At 38.0% G+C, this 19,020-nt stretch overlaps 4 protein-coding genes across 5 annotated transcripts; 3 read left to right on the top strand and 1 right to left on the bottom strand.

The window, feature by feature from the left end:
• The first annotated feature begins 744 nt into the window (after positions 1–744).
• LOC137732016 (10 kDa chaperonin, mitochondrial) lies at positions 745–1,575 on the top strand. The gene is made up of 3 exons (XM_068471298.2): positions 745–981; positions 1,087–1,226; positions 1,334–1,575. Exons 1-3 carry the CDS (start codon positions 877–879, stop codon positions 1,380–1,382), a joined length of 294 nt encoding a protein of 97 aa, XP_068327399.1. The 5' UTR covers positions 745–876; the 3' UTR covers positions 1,383–1,575.
• Positions 1,576–4,115: 2,540 nt separating this feature from the next.
• Positions 4,116–9,877, top strand: LOC137731457 (protein ESMERALDA 1). Its single transcript, XM_068470565.2, has 10 exons — positions 4,116–4,757; positions 5,382–5,451; positions 5,661–5,728; positions 5,864–5,952; positions 6,445–6,642; positions 7,221–7,425; positions 7,536–7,703; positions 8,097–8,264; positions 8,351–8,541; positions 9,072–9,877. Exons 1-10 carry the CDS (start codon positions 4,392–4,394, stop codon positions 9,232–9,234), a joined length of 1,686 nt encoding a protein of 561 aa, XP_068326666.1. The 5' UTR covers positions 4,116–4,391; the 3' UTR covers positions 9,235–9,877.
• A 618-nt stretch (positions 9,878–10,495) lies between these two features.
• LOC137731351 (phytanoyl-CoA dioxygenase) lies at positions 10,496–13,730 on the top strand. Its single transcript, XM_068470455.2, has 9 exons — positions 10,496–10,845; positions 10,978–11,102; positions 11,253–11,313; positions 11,488–11,556; positions 11,691–11,809; positions 12,441–12,588; positions 12,745–12,889; positions 13,013–13,099; positions 13,347–13,730. Exons 1-9 carry the CDS (start codon positions 10,791–10,793, stop codon positions 13,396–13,398), a joined length of 861 nt encoding a protein of 286 aa, XP_068326556.1. The 5' UTR covers positions 10,496–10,790; the 3' UTR covers positions 13,399–13,730.
• Positions 13,731–14,417: 687 nt separating this feature from the next.
• Positions 14,418–17,566, bottom strand: LOC137732998 (uncharacterized). 2 transcript variants are annotated; one of them, XM_068472225.2, is made up of 7 exons: positions 17,440–17,566; positions 16,191–16,458; positions 15,915–15,973; positions 15,732–15,810; positions 15,502–15,640; positions 15,170–15,283; positions 14,418–14,847 (listed from the first exon to the last, which is right to left on the bottom strand). In XM_068472225.2, exons 2-7 carry the CDS (start codon positions 16,358–16,360, stop codon positions 14,656–14,658), a joined length of 753 nt encoding a protein of 250 aa, XP_068328326.1. In that variant the 5' UTR covers positions 16,361–16,458; positions 17,440–17,566; the 3' UTR covers positions 14,418–14,655. The 2 variants fall into 2 exon arrangements, with proteins under 2 accessions (XP_068328326.1, XP_088544191.1); XM_088688065.1 differs by having other exon boundaries at positions 17,122–17,499.
• Positions 17,567–19,020: the final 1,454 nt, after the last annotated feature.

The following is a 19,020-nucleotide window of genomic DNA, read 5'->3' as shown; positions in this document are numbered from 1 at the left end:
GGTTTTTAATGGGGAATTTCGGATGGTGAATGGAACGGAGAATGGGAATGAGATTATGCGAGGATAAGGATGGGGAGGGCAAACCCGATCACATACCTATAACTTAAACGTTCAGTTTAAGAACGAGGCAATGAGAATTGGCCACAATACTTACATGTATTTAATATAATAATCATCTAACGATTAATTATAATTTATGTGAATATTATGTATTAATACAATAACTATCTGACTGCTGAGATGATGATTGTAATAAATATATACAAATCCGATACTTTTGTTGGATACAACCAAAATATAAGAGACACGTATCAAATTTTATGGGTTCCGTTTCGGTAACATATAGGGGCTTGTTTGGTGAGTCGGACTGGACCCTACTTATCCAATTAAAATGAACATGGGTCTTAACTTTTGTTTGTGGGCTTACGGATGACTCGGACAAAACCCTAAATTCCAAAGTAACTCGAACTCATGAACCTGAATTTTGTTTAAAAATTTGATTTCCTTAACATTATGTTTTGGTCAAACACTGAAACAAGGCTCAGATCTCCATCTAAGATTTTAATCAACCAAACTCAAAAGTACGAACAAGGCCTAAAAGTATTGGGCTATGTTCATTACCAAAAAAGGCCTAAGCATTGGATTATTTACATAACTAAACAAAGGCCCGAGCTCCAATATCAGACCCAGACCCACAGCACCGAGCGCCTAAAACCCCAAAAACCCTAAGACCTAGAACCTTCCACTATCCCTCGAACTTGATCAACAAGCAGTCCCCTCCTCTCCAAACCCTCACATTTTAAACCATCAGCAATCGTCCTCTTCCCCCAAAACCCTAAGCCAGTAGCTCCACTGTTTTCAGAAACAGACACCCAAATGGCGAGGCGTTTGATTCCAACTCTCAACCGCGTCCTGATCGAGAAAATCATCCCGCCCTCCAAAACCACCGCCGGCATTCTCCTCCCCGAGTCCTCCACCAAAGTAAATTTCATGATATCATCTTCTTGCTTGGTATAAATGTATTTAGGGTTTAGGGTTTTATCTTGATTTGAATTTTAACGGTTTTGATTGGTCCAATCGGCGCAGCTAAACTCAGGGAAGGTGGTTGCTGTGGGACCAGGAGCCAAGGACAAGGCCGGGAATCTGATTCCGGTGGCCGTGAAGGAAGGCGATACAGTTCTTTTGCCCGAGTATGGCGGCACCCAAGTGAAGCTTGGTGACAAAGAGTACGTCTCTTGTGCTAATTTCTGCCCTGTTTGTGTAATTTAGTGAATTAGGGTTCTGAGATTTATGATTTTTTGTTTGGGTTTTTGGTTGGTTGGCTGTTTTGCAGGTTCCATTTATACAGGGACGAAGACATCTTGGGCACTCTCCACGATTGAGTCATCGGAAAACTTGAGGGTCAGATGTAGCTGATGAAACAGTGGATAGGGAAGTTCTAATGGGATGTTAGTTTTCCTTTTAATGAACTAATTTGGATCTATTTATTTTTCCATCTTCTGTTTGGATTGGGTTTTCGTCACTGGAAATTATGAGCTAAATTTCGTTTTGAAATGGTAGAGACAATTTATATCATCTTTGTTGGATATTAGTGAACTTGCTATTGCTTCCAAACACGGATCGTTTCACATTGTCTTTGTTGCAAAAGTTGGTTGTGTGTTGCCAAACATAACCAAAAGTAGCGATTGGATATGGATTTCATAGTAGTTAGCCTTTTCCTTGCTTTCTTTGCTCGAATTCGATCAGTTTCTTAGGCAAATGTGTCAGCATCTGTTCATTAAGCTTGCATTTCCAGTTTATAATGCATTTCATATGGTGTACATTGTGGCTTGATTGGTGCCTTGGATTGGGTTGTATTGGACAATTCTTAGGGTAGAAGTGACTGATTTTTCGTTTCAAATCATGCGTTGAATACAGGGTGTTATCAATCCATTCCAGACACTAAAAATGTATTGTTTTGTTACCTAGAAACGGTATGATTTAGTTATGTCAATCTTCGTTGCATGTGAAACGAATGACTGAAAGAATCCGAGTTTGAAGTTAATGGGTTCTTGAGTTTCATTTTAAACGTGTTTGCGTTTGTGGTCACTTGTGGTGTTTCCAGTCACAATCGAAATCATCAAATCATGTGGTTGTGTGAGTTGGAATGTGGAACAGTATTTTCCAATAAGGTATCATGAAGCAGATTTTTGATGCAAACACCATGTCTTAGCTCGCAATTTGTGGGTTTATTTTGGCAATAACCATGCGACCAAATCTTCCCACAGTGGTCCAGTTTAGACAGTGGTGCTGAATCCGCGGTGTCCGCGGCCTGTTTGTTGACAGTCGCAAGTGAGAGCAGTAGCTTTCAAATTTTTATTAGCAGACTTTATGCCGATGAAGATGGTTTGTCTTGTGGAATTTCTCTATGAGTTGTGTTGATTGAAACGTGGAACCTACTTTCTTTGTGTAATAAGTGGGACATTAGTGCGTTTTTAAGCTTCTAGTCATTGTGATAGATTTTATGAGCTTGTTTGGAAAGTGCTTTTAAATGATTAAATGCGCTTTTGAAGAAGATATTTGTGAAACCAATTCTTAGTAAAAATGTTAAGTTAATTTTGGAAGAGCATTTGAAGTGCTTCCGGCAAGAAGTATTAATTGGTGCTTTTTGCAAGAATAATTTGAATTGGTTTTGAAATCCAAAGATATTTTCTCTAAAAATGTTTTAAGTTGTTTAAAAGTACTTCTAATAGGCTTAAAACGAGCCTATTATTGTTTTGTTTTCGAAGCTAAAATACAAATCTTTTGGGCAAGTTTAATGTGACCTTGTACCAAATAGTAGCGAATATACTAAAACACTTCTAATGTCGTGGTTATAAATTAGGTCAGTTTGTCAGAATAGTGCACCTGCCTTTTGCACCAAACTAGATTTTACCCGGTCATGTATTAAAATTAACTAAAAATTGTTATGCACTCTTCTTAGATTGTAACATTGACGTGCAAGCGTGCGTAGAGGTCACTTTCCAGTTGCCATGTGTTGTGGTTGAACAACGTACGTACATTTGGGACCGTAACTTCCGTGTTGGAAATCGAAAGCTGGCGATGAAGATGATTTAGTGGGGTCCATGATGATTTTGTATTCCCCAACTCTATGAGTTGGATCCTGATGCAAGCGAAGTTTTCCATGTTCAAGTGTATGACATATATCGACTATAGATAACTTAAATACTTGGTTTACGACGTTCATTCTCATCAATGCAAACTAATTACGAAGGAAAATGACCTAAAATCTTGTCGAGCTAAAATGCTACAATTTCAATAAAAAAAAATATAAATAAAATAAAGAACTAAGACAATTATGCAGCCATAGAATCATTTTTTTCGGTCCGACTTGTTAAGAGTTCTCTTTTCTTTCTAGACCAGACCCATTTTTAGACCATCTCCTAAAACACCTGCTTCAAGCACTTGCTTGTGATTGCAGCCATTCCTCGAAAAGGGAGAGACGATGGAATCAAGAGCATAATGGTAGGCTGCTTCACACGGGTGCGCTTCGCTCGGCCACATGATGAACATGTTTTGAACTAACTGCAAGTCGAGATTTAAAATAAAAACCACCACTGATCTTCACACTAATAAATAAAAATTTAATTGCAGTGTTCACATGGTTGCCAAACATGAATGAATCATGGACGAAAAGTGATACAAATACAGCCAATTTGTTTAAAAACAAAAGGAAGCGTGCCCGTCGTTGTTAGTTGTCACTGAGAATGGTAACATCCAAATAAAATAAGAAAATATTCCAAAATTCAAGGCTCCTTGCAACTTAAAGCTACCAAACGGCAGCTTTGACTGATCATGTGTACCGTTATTGTAGAGTTCTAATTCAATAAAACAATGTCATTATTCACTATGGGGTCGTTCAGTGGTCATGAATGAATTATAAGTCTTAGACATGTTATGACGTAATTCGATTTCTTGCGCTGATGAATCGCACGATCGTAGTTAAAGGAAGACTGAAATGCTTTTGTGGGTTTTCCTCTTCCCGAAAATGTGAACTGCTATGAAAAAGCCATCAGATTTTTTTTTTTTTTTTAAAGAAAAAAAAATTAATACAATGTCACAATGTCACCATTTTTGGGAATGAACTCACTCAAATCAGAAAAATTAAAAATATTTTGAAGAAGTAAAAATCCCTGAGAGGAGAAAGCACGTGCACGCCGAACTCTTTCTTTGTTCAAATCAATACAACACAAACCCCTCTCTCTCTTCTTTCTCTCTCAAATTTTTTTTTTCCGTGCACTTTTTCTCAACATTTTCTCAGAAAACCCAATTCACGAGAAACACACAGCCAGAGAAAGAGAGAAGGCCACATGACGTAGCAGAGAGAGAGAGAGAGCAGCACAGAAATCCCAATGCACCCATACAACCGGCTACCGAGTAGCGGACACAACAGCCCATCGCCGCCGACTTCGCCGCTCCGCTCGCCCCGGTTCCGACACGGCCGCTCCAAAGCGGGTGGTCGGTTCAACCAGCCGGGTCGGACCCTAATCCAGCGCATCGTCTGGAACCTCCTCTCCGTTTTAATCCGCCGCCAGGGCTTCTTCCTATTCGCCCCTCTCCTCTACATCTCCGGCATGCTCCTCTACATGGGCTCCGTCTCTTTCGAGGTCGTTCCCGTCATCTCACGTCGTCTCGCCCCCGGCTCCGTCTACCGCAGCCCCCAACTCTACGCCAAGCTCCGCCCCGAAATGGATGCCGATAACTCCTCCGCCGATGCGGTGCGTTCATCTCTTCCTTCCTTCCTGATTTACGGTTTGAGATCTTATTCAGAATACATGAATTCGAATTTCATTGAATCTGCTGTTTTGTTTATTATTCTACATAATTATTTAATGAGGAAATTTAAATCATTGATTACATTGGATATAGGATTGCTGGGCGGGCCAAATTGCTTAGTGATTAGTACTTAATCCGCCACACTGCTTATTATTTAGCCTAGGGATTTGAAATCCTGTGTAAATGGACTATGGATTTGAACAGTCAATCTTCTAAGTTGCCATAGATAATCAAGCTAGTTACTGCAATCCTCCGGTGAACTATGCTGAAATTGAACTTATTACGATTGCATTTCGTGCTATTTAGTCATCTTAACCTTTGGGTCATACAACAAATAAGTAAATCACCATCAGGAGAAAATGCCGGGAATAGAAAAACTTCGAGATACTGCCCCTGTTACATGGGAAGCACTGTGTAGAAGTGGGCTACGAAGAAGTATTTCTTATCGATCTTTTTAAATATTCTTAGAGATCTTGGATTCTCTCGATGCGCTTATGACTTAGAATTCTAGGGAGTAGGTTCCTCATATGTAATGCTACTTACTGACCCAATCAGATTCTTTGTAGATTTCAACTGTATGGAAACATTCCTATAGAAGCGGCGAGTGGAGACCGTGTGTAAACAAATCCTCTGGAGGTATGAGTTACCTCAACTAGTTCTTGCAATTTTATACATTGATAGCTGCTGGTACACTTTTTGAATTTCTATGCGTTCACAGCCTTCCTTTCTGATATTTTTCCCTACTGTAGCATTAAAATTTGTTGTCTTTACGTTTTATTTTGGCATTATATGTTTCTTTCCATCTTCCTATAAGTTCTGAACTTGTAATGAATTTATGCTTGTAGGTTTGGCTGAGTCAAATGGTTATATATACATTGAGGCAAATGGTGGTCTAAATCAGCAGAGGACTTCAGTAAGTTTGACTCCTCATCTTGTTGAGCGTTTCTTTTCTTGTTTAAGCTTGTGCTTTGCCCATTGCATACGGAAGATCATTCTTGTAACAACTTTCTTGACTTCATGCTGCATGGTTGTTGTTGATGCTTTCTAGATATGCAATGCAGTTGCTGTTGCAGGCTATCTTAATGCAACACTTGTAATTCCCAATTTTCACTTTCATAGCATCTGGAGAGATCCAAGGTTTGTCAGCACTTATCTCTTTTTTGGTTGTGTTTGTAGGATCAGAATGCTTAACCATGAATATCCATGTTTATTAACTTTCTCAGTATATTGAAATTTGCAACCAAATTATGAGGTACATAATCCTATTAAAAAAGGGAAAAGAATATGAGGTTCACAAGAAACAATGTGTGTTTTCAGTTTGTTGCCTATACATCTCGACTCAGGTTAGCACTTCAGCTCAAAAGAAAACTGGAGGGGGGGATAAAAGTGTAAAGATACATGATAAGATAGAAGGAATAAACTGACATAAGGTGCAATACAACTTTTTTTTTCTTCCTTTTGGGCTGGCAGGAACACTGCGTTACAGATGTTCTGTTTATAGTGCTGCACCTTGCTTATCACCTCATAGTTTTTATTAGGAGGTTTCTGTTGAATAGGTACGAATATAGTATTTGGTACTTCATTCTCATATAACTAGACTCTGATTTTCTTCTTCTTACTATTGTCCAGTAAATTCAGGGATATTTATGACGAAGATCATTTCATCAGTATGTTGGAAAATGATGTCCGCGTGGTTAACAAGATTCCTGAATATTTAATGGAACGCTTTGACCACAATATGACCAATGTTTACAACTTCAGAATAAAAGCATGGTCACCCATTGTGTATTATAAGGAAGCTGTTCTCCCAAAGCTACTTGAAGAAAAGTGAGTCAGAAAATCTTAAATCTTTAGTTGCCTTTAGTTATTTAAAGTTACTTTCGCATTTGTCGTCCTGCTAAATATTGTGCTAAAATGGTAACTTTGCATCAAATTAGATAGTTTGTGTGCAGGTAGAGGTTTTAAATTTCAACCTCGACCTACCAGCCCCTCTGAATCTGATGTTCTTGGGTTGGACACTTTTGGCTATGTGTTTTCTATCAATCAAAATTCTGCTTGGCAGATGAGGTTTCCGGGGTTGAGGCGCAATAAACTTGTGTTCTTGATCTTAACTTTATTAGTGGCCATCAATCATTGATTCATTATTTGTATGTTGTTTTATTACTATTTTTAATGAGATCCAGTAACTATACTTAAAAAGTTTTTGTTCTCGGCATTGAACTAATATGGATTGTTATACACTTCGTTATATCGATTGCATATTCTAGGGATGCTTTTATTTCCGTATCTTTTTTTATGATCGGACATATTCATCCATCATCAATTTTGTCAATGGGTGTGGCAAGATTCAAGCAATGCTTTTATAAAATGATGCTTAATGATGATTACATTTGTGGATGAAACAGGGTTATACGGATTTCTCCTTTTGCAAATCGATTATCATTTGATTCTCCTCCTGCTGTCCAACGGCTAAGATGCTTGGCAAATTATGAAGCTTTAAAGTTTTCAAGTCCTATACTATCTTTGGGAGAAGCTTTGGTTGCAAGAATGAAAGAGCGCAGCACAAATTATGGTGGAAAATATATTTCTGTTCATCTTCGGTTTGAGGAGGTTTGTCTTGATCAACTAGAAGTGTGGCATTGTAATTGACTTTTTTATCACCTCATGAAGAAGATATTATATTTCTTTCTCAAGTGGAACAACTGCTATCCTATTTGCAGGACATGGTTGCATTCTCTTGCTGTGTTTTCGATGGTGGAGAGCAAGAAAATGAAGATATGAAAGCAGCAAGGGAAAGAGGTTGGAGAGGGAAATTTACCAAACCTGGCAGGGTTATACGTCCTGGAGCAATCAGGATTAATGGAAAATGCCCCCTCACTCCCTTAGAGGTATAACTTTTGCTTTTGGGTAGTTCTTGATGGCATGTTTAATTACAAACTGAACTTCTTATTGACAAACGGCAAAAAAGTTCTGCATTAATTCCAATTGAGCATGTAAATTTCATATTCGAGTTGAGCAACATAGGAGATGGTTATCCCTCCCTTATCCATTGTGTCATTCTTCTATTGGAACCCAGAATAGGAGGCACCTGCATTGCAAGGCAGCCTATGCCATTGTGCCATGATGCCATCTGCCAGCTGGGGTTCCCTAGCAACTGTTTTTTTTCTTTTGTTTTGTCGAGTTTATTATTTACTTCGGAAAGATTTTATGACTTTTTAAGTTTCTTTTGTATTTCTTGATATGACTAGTTTATTATTTCTTTTTCTATGTCACCTAATCAGGTTGGCTTGATGCTTAGGGGAATGGGTTTTGATAAGAACACATTTATATATTTGGCATCGGGAAAGATATATAATGCTGAGAAGACAATGGCCCCATTACTGGAAATGTTTCCTAATTTGCAGACAAAAGAGATGCTAGCGTCAGATGAAGAGCTTGCTCCATTCAAGGTCCAAATAGTTTTATTCTGTTTTGTTCTACCCTCTCTGCAGTCTGGTATAATACCATTGTTCTGACTTTGAGTTACTGCTACTAGAATTATTCTTCCAGGATGGCTGCAATAGATTACACTGTTTGTCTTCATAGTGAGGTATTTGTGACAACTCAAGGGGGGAACTTTCCCCATTTCTTGATCGGACACAGAAGATACTTGTATGGTGGACACTCAAAGACTATCAGGCCCGACAAGCGGAAGCTAGCATTACTCTTTGATAATCCAAAAATTGGGTATGTATGCATGACTTTTGCTGCTAGTTTAGTTTCTGTTTAGGTCACTCTAGTTTAGTTTCATTAAAAACGCATCTTCATATGTATTGAAATAGCTAGAAGTTTGGCTACAATTGCTGATATTTGTGTCAGGGCCTTTCTTTTATGGGTGTTGCGGCAGTAGGCAGGAAATGAGAAGTGATGTTATGGTTCTGGCTGTAGCAGTCAATTAAGAATAGATGAAAATACATTATGGACTCATGCGTTTGAGTTATATGAACAAAAATGTCTCGGACACCAAAGTAAACTTTGTGATGAATGTTTAACTTCAATTTTCCTTAATTTCTATATGTACCTATGATGTTGGACTTCAGTAGGGTTACCAAAGTGTTCATAGTTGGCTGTTTGTGCGAAGTTTTTAGTGACTAATTAGAATGAAATGAGTCGTCATCAACAATGGTGACATTAATATTGAAAAATCGTTTCTCACTATTAACATTCTTCAACATACACAGAAGTAACGTTTCTTGGTTTTGTTGTTCATTCCTCAGATGGAAGACCTTCAAGCGTCACCTGCTGGGCATGAGGACCCATAGTGATTCAAAGGGCTTTGAGCTCAAGAGGCCAAATGACTCGATATATTCCTTCCCATGCCCTGATTGTATGTGCCGCACAAACAAGACAGAAGGTTCAAGAGCAGCATCAGCTACATGATTTTGCTTGAAGATGCTTGTGATCACGTGAGCACACCTTACTGCTGACCTCTCCTTTTGTGTTGCTATTCTTTCATTTTTTTCCCCCTCCGTCCTGACGTGTAGAGGCATACACCAATTTTGGGAGATACAAGGAATTTGTTGGAGGTCACATTTGCCTAATTACTTACCCGGGATTGTACGGTGAAGAAGTTGGATAATTTTGTATATGATGTCAGAAGACAAGGTAGCGAGACACCAATCCTTTCATCACAAGAGTTTCCCGGTGTTTGACGGAGCATTGTTTCATATCTGCAGCTGCTGTATTTGACAAGCTGTGCACTGACAGATCACATTCCTTTCACACCCTGGTTTGGCCATGCATGTAGATTAGTTAGAGTTTGATCTGCAAGTGCAAATAGGGTCAGGTTGGATAATTTTTGTACATTTATCCAAGATCAGGGTATTCGATTTGATTTTGATTCTTTTTTTACTGTGTTCTTTCGGCGTTTCATACATGTATCTTTGCCTGATCTCTATCCCCTTCCGTAGAAGTTTTAGTGTCGTTACTGTCGCTCCCAGGATACGTACTCATCAGTATATACATTAATTTTTGTGATATAGGGAGCTTCAATGTATTTAGTTTGGCTTCAAATTTTTTGAAATTGCAGCGTGTTTCGTTTTCTTTTCTTCTGGCCAGAGCTAGTGCTCTGTTTTCTTTCTTTACTTGTGTATTCTTTGGACTTGCGTTTCCGGTCATGACCAATCTGCAACGGGCCAGTAGAAAAGTTAAAATATATGACAATGCGTAATTGACTTATCCATCGGTGTTGTTTCAATAAGCGTTTTATGGGAATGGGATACGGATCACGGAAATGTGGAGATTTTCTCCATCACACCACTTTCAGACGGCAGAACGTGATTTGATCCAGTTTTTCCGTTGGTAAGGATTTATTTTGCTCGCCTGACCCAAAATTGGTGAGGGTCAACGGTAAACCCAATTTGGTATATGGCGATTTACTACAGTGATGGAAATAACAGATCTTTTTTTTTTTTTAATAACTAATAATTTAATTTACTAATGTTAACATTCGTAAGAAAAAAAAAATGGTAAAACCCCACTGGAGATACTCTTAATTATAAATTACTTGAATTTGTATTCTTTGTTGGTAAAATTATAAGAAACTGTCAACACAATATTATCATATTCCACGATAAAATTATTGAGTTCTTGATTTTTTTTTTTTTTCTACATTATATTGCGTGATTGATTTGAAGATACCATCTTTCCAGTTTTTCGCGTCAAACTTTGTCTGATATTTTTTTTGACAAAAGATGAGATATTTACCAAAAAAAAAAAAAAGAAAAGTATTTCCTTTTTCCTTCGATCTTATCGGAAGAGTAAATTTGACAACCCCGCGAGAATTTATATAGAATCCAAGATTGCACGTTTTTATAGATATAAAAGATCACAGCGCAGAGGACCGGAGGACATTACGGTCGGTCAGCTCCGAAACGCCTCTAAAAGCTTCCAACGTTTGACGACCTGTTTGCTGGCCCCTCTCAGTCTCAGACGCCATGGGAATCGTCGGAAATCTCAGTCCTGACCAGCTCCAGACCTTCCACTCCCAAGGTAACCAAACCAAACCAAAACCTTAATTAATTAAGCTCCTAATTACCTCGTATTATCCTAAGACAACGCAAACACTTGTTAGCTTTGGGTTTTGACTTGGGGAATTGTTGTTAATGTTTTGTGGTTACGCAGGTTATCTTGTCATGGAATCGTTTGCGAGCGCGGAGGACATCGAGGCCATGAGGAGCAGAATGGACCAATTGCTCCAAGACTTTGACTGCTCTTCCACCGCCTCTATTTTCTCCACCAAGAACCAGGTTTCTCTTCTTTTTTTTTTTTTTTTTTTTTTTTTTTAAAAATTTAAATTATAATTAATTAGTTAATTTAATGTTTTTTTTTCATAATTTTTAGTTATTTGTATATGTTTCTCTGTAATTATATCTTCCCTTTTTAATTATATTTTACAGCAACAGACTACTGATAATTACTTCTATGATAGCGTCGACAACATTTCGTTTTTCTTCGAAGGTATAATTTATGTTTCAGTGTTCGATAACCTCGAAACCATTTACTTTGATTCCTGTTTGTATGTTGTTTTTCCTTTCTTTGTTAAAAAAAAAATTGAATTTTTAAGTAACTTGGTTCCAAATAATGAAATTGAACACTCAGTTAGCACAGCTTAAAATGTTTTAATTTTGGCAGAGAAAGCCTTTGGGAGTGATGGAGAACTGCAACAGCCGAAGGAACTTTCGATTAACAAAGTTGGCCATGGTAAGCTCTGAACCGCTTTCACAAACCCCTTTAGTTTTCTCCTTATCGTAGAAGTTGTAGAAATGGATTGTAGTTTTTGTCTTTGTGTTTTTAACTCGAACTAAGATTGTAAATCATGTGGTCTGTTGGTGCAGCGTTACATGAGCTCGATCCAGTATTTAAAAGGATCACGTATTCTGAGAAAATTTCAGGCTTGTTCTCCTCCTTGGGTTACAAAAGGCCCATTGTCATTCAGTCTATGTACATTTTCAAGGTATTACATCTTCTCTTGTGTTTAATGCTTTGTTCTTCGGCTTTTATAATTTTTATATTGATAAAGACTTAAGTCCATTTGGATGAAAGGGTTGTTTTCTGACAATAAGGCTAATTGGTCGAAAGAACCCTACAAACATTAGGCACAATGCATTTAGAATGACTATATACAATTTAGATTGGTATGGAGGCTTGTATATGTATACTGGTATTCGTGGTTGCAGATCGGGGACACTTATCGACATTTCTATACACTTATATGAAAACATATGCATTGAAAAATATGCGTTCAAAAGTTTTTACACAGATATGCACAAACATAATCAGGGAAAGGAAAGGGGTAAGACTTAATCGGCATTCCTGCCTCACCCCGCTTTGAGCAAGTTTTTTTATTTTTTATCTTATTGGGACTAGGTCTACAATGCAATATCACTTGTTTCTACGAAACGGTGAAATTAGCAATATTATCATTTGAAGGCAAATAAGCCCCTGCTAAACCTTGATTGCATGATTTTAAGTTGTCATAGTTTCGAATATAATTGTGTTCGAGAGATTGGTTATGTTAATATGTCTACACTGGTATGTTTTTCTTTAAGTATGTACAAACTAATCTGTAAGAATATTGTTGGCAGCAACCAGGAATCGGAGGTGAGGTAGTGCCACATCAGGATAATTCATTTCTTTATACCGATCCACCAACTTGCACAGGGTTGTGGCTGGCTTTAGAAGATGCAACAATAACGAATGGCTGCCTATGGGCTATTCCTGGATCTCAAAAGAGTAATATTCTCCTCCTCCACCTCTTCTTTACTATTTCTTCCCTAAAATACATCTTTGCCTATTTTAATTTTCTGCATACGAGCTGGAAAGGCTTTGAAATTGTTTGGTTCGGTCTAGTAATACTTTCTTGTAATTGGTCTTTATGTTGTTTTACAGATGGGCTTGTACGACGGTTCATTAGAGGAGAAGACGGTGTGACCTTTGATCGGCCTTCCCCTGTGTATGATCAAAAAGATTTTATTCCCATCGAAGTGAAAGCTGGGTCTTTAGTTGTTATTCACGGTGATCTTATTCATCAAAGGTCAGTTCAAATAAGCTGGGTCTTTAGTTGTTATTCATGGTGATCCTTTAAATTTTTATCCATAGTTGGGTGGTCTAAAGAGCCTATTTTTGCCTGTTTTTCTGTCAAATGTTTGAACTGCAGCTTCGAGAATCAGTCCTCGAAATCAAGGCATGCGTACAGCTTGCATGTGGTGGATACCGATGGCTGCAAATGGTCAAAAGATAATTGGTAATTACATCTTGCGTTGTAGAATCACTGAGCTTTACCCTTCGGCGTAGGAATTACTTGTAAACTCTACATCTTTTCTGGTTGCGTTGTAGAATCACTGAGCTTTATTTTGTTTGTTAATTAGAGAAACACCATAGGGCTCGTGTGGTGTCTAGGATTCTAACTTATCATCTCCCTGAGCATCGCCTACCGCTGAAGTCTGAACTGAATTATTCTAAAGAATGTGCATGGTTTTATGTTTAACCAGGATCAGGAGAAAAGTGGAGCCAGAGCCTCTCTATGTATCTTCTTTGACCTAAAACTTGCTCTGTAGATCTGTTACACAATGCCGCAATGATCCTCAAGCAGAGCCATCTACTTTGAGGTATTCCGTATTCGAAGTTCCTGTGAACATCTACATCCATAAGGGGGTTGTCGAGAAGAAATTCGATAAACGCTGAGCCATTTGTTTCTTTAGATGAATAAAGCTGAGCCATTTATCATTGTAATCAATAATCTTCTCTTGCTTTTTCAGGTGTGGACTGTTAAGTTAATAGTACATTGTATGAAAATTAGTATAAAACAGTACCTCCGAATACGAACAGCTTAGCCGTATATTGCTTGCTTTGTATGACAACCATCCATTGGTCTCTCTTCTTTCGGAAAATGATTTCTGCACACTTATTTATTGGAGCGGAAAATTTTGAATCCTCCAACAATAATCTTGTAGTCTTGTTGAGAAGCATGACGCACCATATCCCACATCCCCTTGCCATGAGTTGGGGAGGAAGGGTTACCTGCAAGTCTCATGTTCTATGATTCCTTTTCCGACCCGTCGGTTTGGTTGGCTAATTGGCTTTTTATAGCCACTCTTGCCTTTGGTCTCCAAGTTCCACATTCTTCATATTTCTCCATGTTCAATGTTCCATGGAAGTGCTTGATCATGTTTCTTTGTTCTAGCCTCACTTCCCACATCGGGTAATATCATATTACCGGTTCAGTTCGACTTGTCAATGGCAAATTACCGAACCGGTTCAAACCAAATGCGATGTTTTATAGCTTTGTTTTCAGGGAACTTTAACGAAAAGCTTCCGGTGCTGTTCATTTTAACGAAAAATCACATTTTTACACTAAAAAATTAATTTTGATACTATTCACTTTACCTTTTATTTTGTTCTTACCGTCAAAACTCAAAATTTTTAAGTTATTTTGCATTATTTTTTTTTTTATTTTTTATTTTTACTTAGTCCGGTCCAGTTTTAACGGTTGGAAGTGACCAATGAAACCCTAGAGATGGACCCAAAAAGGTCATACGTAGGTTTGGCAAGTGGGAATCCTATTTGCATGGCAATTTTAAAATTATTAGTTAATATAATTACATAAATATGTGGGCTGAACCATTTATCAAGTTGTTCGGACTTTCTCAGACAACCCTCGTTCCCATATGATTTTACCTAGATATCAACTAAATAATAATTCCGGCCGCATTCCGAAAAATATTCCGAAAAATGATAAGGTTGGATCGACAAATTTGTAGCTAGCCTACTAGCCAGGTCTTCTATCTGTTTGAATGATAGCTACTCCAGAAGCTTATTGCAGGTGCCAACACCGATGGCTGCAGCAAGGTGCCACGCAGCATGAAGGAACGGAGTCTGAGGAAACACGTCGTCGGCAAAGAACAGCACGCCTCCCAGTAGTGACGACATCTTATGTACAGTGTGTGCCATTCTTAGCTCAGGATCTTTTAATGCTCTCTTGGCGAATGCTACCTGGAAAATAACAAATAACGGGTGATGAGGAAACCGGAAACAATTTTAGCAGAACGATCGAGGAGCTTACGTAAACTTTTCACTTTACCTATGCCTACTTCCATATATCAGGTTTCCTGATTTGTCAAGCTTCAGTGCACAATGCAATGTTGTAGACACTAGTTTTTTTATTGCATTAAAACAGCAGTTTTTCCAAATCCTAAATGTCGTGATCGGCTGGTTTTACCTATTACTCGCTGAGCACACAGCATTTCCGACAAGGGTGACACTAGACGAGAGTCATGAAATTGATAACGAACGGTGGTTAAATCTTAAAAGTTACCTCCATCATTCCAGTATGAACAGCTGAAACCATCAGAGGCTGGAAGGGTAAACATAATGCAGAAGCTGCCATCAGCAATTTTGGGTTTTCATTTCTGAGGGCTCTTGACAGGCACTGCAAAAATATGAGTTGATCCATTTCGATTACATGCCTAAGCGAGCAACTGAGCAACTTTAGAGATACAACTAATAATTCGTACAATTAATGACACACTGGCGAGGCATAATCCATGTAAACATGCCAAAGATGAGTCTAAGCATATACAAATTAATCGTAGCGCTTCTTTGGATAAACAACCAACGCTTATTTTGGGGAGTTTTTATCTGACTTACTACTGTTGTTGTGGCTATCATTGTATAGTCGGCCCATCTTAAATACTTCCTTAGTTTTCCTCTCGAAGAATGATATAAACTTGAGGCGACTCCAACTCCAATTAATGAATTAGCATATAGCTTGGTACTTAGATTCTTCCTGTTTCCCGGAGGAGGATAAATTCAATTAGACCTGATGTATCAGTAAGAATATGTCTGTGTCTATCAACTGACTTACAAAAAAGTATTACCTTGGGGAGTGGATTCCAAGAACTATGAAAGGAAGTGAAGTGAGCACATTCACGACGGTTTCTGCAACACTCTGATCACCTAATAAAATGGGAAAATACGTAAGCAGATATGTGTTTGTCATGCAAGAAATCGGATTGCAAATCAGATGAAGATGAAAACAAATGCTTTTATATCTAAAATACCTTGAATGCAGCAGCCCTGGATGGGCTTCAAACAAGGCGGTGTTTGCTGCCACACTCGCCTGGAGAACAAGTAGACAAAGTTAATTGTGGTGGAATTTCTCTTCTATATATAACTGAATGTAGCACGACTTCAAGACTGCGGAAATTCATCACAATTATCTTAAACAAATATTACTTATCGCTTAGTCTTGTATCGTTGATGATAACTATACATAATCCAAAATATTATTAGCGTACGTTGATAAACAAGTCTCATTAATTAAATTTCTCACTCACTGCATAAAAAGCTGCTGATTTCCTCCGATAGCTGAGCTTCCACAAGTTGAGTGAGAAAGGTCCCCAGTTTCAGTAGTCTCTTCTGATTCAAACCGTGAGCAGGGCACCACATGCACCCCATGCATGCCCTCTAGGGCTCTACTCCGGTTCAATGTACTTTGGGGACTCATATTTTTTTCTGGAATACCTTTTGCCAGCAATCACTTGCTGGCAAATGTCGGAGGAAGCGTGCAGACTGCGAGCCAATATACTGCTCAAAAGAGCACCACTACAAAACAGCAGCAGTATTTCCACAAATTAAGAGCAGAAAAAATCATAATGTTGAGCAATCACTGAAGCTACAAATCAAACGTGCATTAAAAAGAAAATCACGAATCTTTTGATTCCAAAGGTAAAAGATTTTTATCTGGTTTTGATCCCTATGCTGTTCATAGAGGGCTCATTCAGTCTTGTACATGATTTATTTATTTATTTTGGTTTTGTTCTTTAACTCGAACTGTCGATGGCGTGAGATCACCTTGTGCAAACACTTGATTCACAGCTAAAGGTTCATGTAGCATGTAGTAGTTTAAGAGAGGGTTTGCGGCGATACGCTTTAACTACTGTTCAAGGTTCAAGGAAGACAACGTGAAGTTTTTCTTTTACCCTGCAAATTAATCTAAACATGTAAACTAGACCCTGACAAGCTATCCTGGTGCATGTTTCTAAGTTGTACTGCTACAATCTGCAATAAATCAAACCGAACCAGGCAGAAACCTGAATGTACGCTTAAGTCCGGTCCAAAAATACTAAAAAACCGAAATCACCCACAAGTTCAGGTAACCGTCCGGCCCAGAATTTACTTGTAGTAGTGCCACATGCAAGAAAGTTGGATCAATTCAATCAAGCAGGAATTTTTAAATCCGAGCAGCAATTGTGGTTTGCTACGCACCTATCAGAGGGTGGGTATGCCCTACTAAATCAGGAACTCGGCGCATGCTTAATGTGACCTCAGCACGAGGTGATAATGAGTCTCTCATCCGCTCAACTTAAATACTCATACAACCATTCACTTTAATCAAGTTTGAGCAAATGTGGTTATAGGTGCAATGATGTCATCACAAATCCAACATAACTGGGCAGCCCGGAAGCAGAAAGAAATTCAGTGTGTCAAGTCATTAATTACAAAGCAAGCAAGCCACCAACGGTCACATTAAAAACATCACAGAAAATTGTACTACCGAAACAGAGAACGAGAGAGCGAGAGAACCTGGGTCGAATTGGTGGAGCTGAGACAGAAGATGAGGGGGGTTGGGTGTAAATAAAGCGAAATGAAGGGATTTAAATATAAAAGGGAAAAGAGGAAGGGGAGTTGAGTTGGAACTTGGAGGAAGGAGACAGGGGAAGAAGATGCGCATCTCCCCTCCTAAATTCTAAATTCTAATTTGGCTGCGCATATTCCCCAATTCCTATCAAAAGGTTCTTTCCTTCCAAACTAAAATTCTAATTTCTTTGATTAAAAATGGTGTTTTAGTCAAGATAATTTTTGAGATTGTCATAACTCATAATTTTGATATTTGAGATTTAAAATCGATACGAGTGGTCTTGAATTGTTTATTATCACTCATTTTGGTCATTCTTTAAACAAAATTCCCTCAACTTAACGGAGATTTTTCACGGAATAACCATAATGATTGAGGTGGACAATCTCAGAGACGACTTGTATTGATTTTAAATCTCATATACCAAAGTGAGAAGTTATATCAATCTCATGAATCATTTTTGTTAAAAAAACCATTAAAATGTACCAAAATTCTAATTTCTTTTAAGCAATAAGAAAGCCAAGGGCGGCAAGTTATTTTTGCAGTGTTTTGCTCGTCTCTTCTCTCAACTTTGTTATTGTATTTTCTTAATACAAAAATATATACTAAGTCAAGAGTGTAGGAATAAATTAGTTCAGATATAGATCCTCTCCGGATCCATGCATCCTAATCCTAGAGATTCTCTTCGGATTGATGGATCCCTAGGATTAGGCTGCATGGATCCGAAGAGGATCCATGTCCAATTAGTTCGATGTTGTTATTCATAAGATTTAAATTTAAGTTTTTTGATACATTGATATTATCTATACAAAAGGATGAGAAAATGAGTTAGACCTCAAAATAGGCTAACCATAATAATCTGTATTAAATTTGTGTTTGACGAGAATCGCATTCAAAACTTGTACGAGCAATTTCTTACTCCATTTTCTTTTCAAATTAAAACTTTAATTGATAATTTGTTTCGCTTCTTAATTTTAAAATTGTCACAATTTTTTTTCTGGCCAAACAATAAATTTGTTATATTAAATGTTAAATTAGGAGTTGATAGGGTTCAATCCCACCGTGGTGGAAGGATAACATCCCTCTCAACTAGTATAATTCTCAAACAAATATCTGTTTTCAGAAAATAAAAAATTTGTGATTCTCAAACAATCTGTTTTTAATTTTCAAATGATAACTAATAAATCTTATATAGATAGAGAGTTTACTCCACGTCCAAATAGTGGGCCTCACTCCTCAGACGGAACATAGCAGAGAGAGAGAGAGAGAGAGAGAGAGAGAGAGAGATTGTGAGCCCCACAACCTGACTCGGGAAAAAAAGGTCCCCTCAATGCAACGTCTGCATTCGACGGCCCAGATACAGAATCCAGGCCCTAGGCCCGCTAAGCATTGGCTCGTTCTGATATTGGGCTACCTAGCCATGTTCACGGTGAGCCCACAGTTGCATGATTGTGTTCCTCTTGCATCTGTATAATTTTGTGTGTATTAATTAACTAAATAATCATTATTAGTAAATTAAGTAAAAATTA

The sequence above is a fragment of the Pyrus communis genome, chromosome 16 (genome assembly GCF_041283825.1).
Source record: "Pyrus communis isolate YQ-2024b chromosome 16, ASM4128382v1, whole genome shotgun sequence".
Classification (NCBI taxonomy): domain Eukaryota; kingdom Viridiplantae; phylum Streptophyta; class Magnoliopsida; order Rosales; family Rosaceae; genus Pyrus; species Pyrus communis.
The sequence above is the reverse complement of the archived record's forward strand: the minus strand, read 5'-3'. Positions and strand labels throughout refer to the sequence as shown.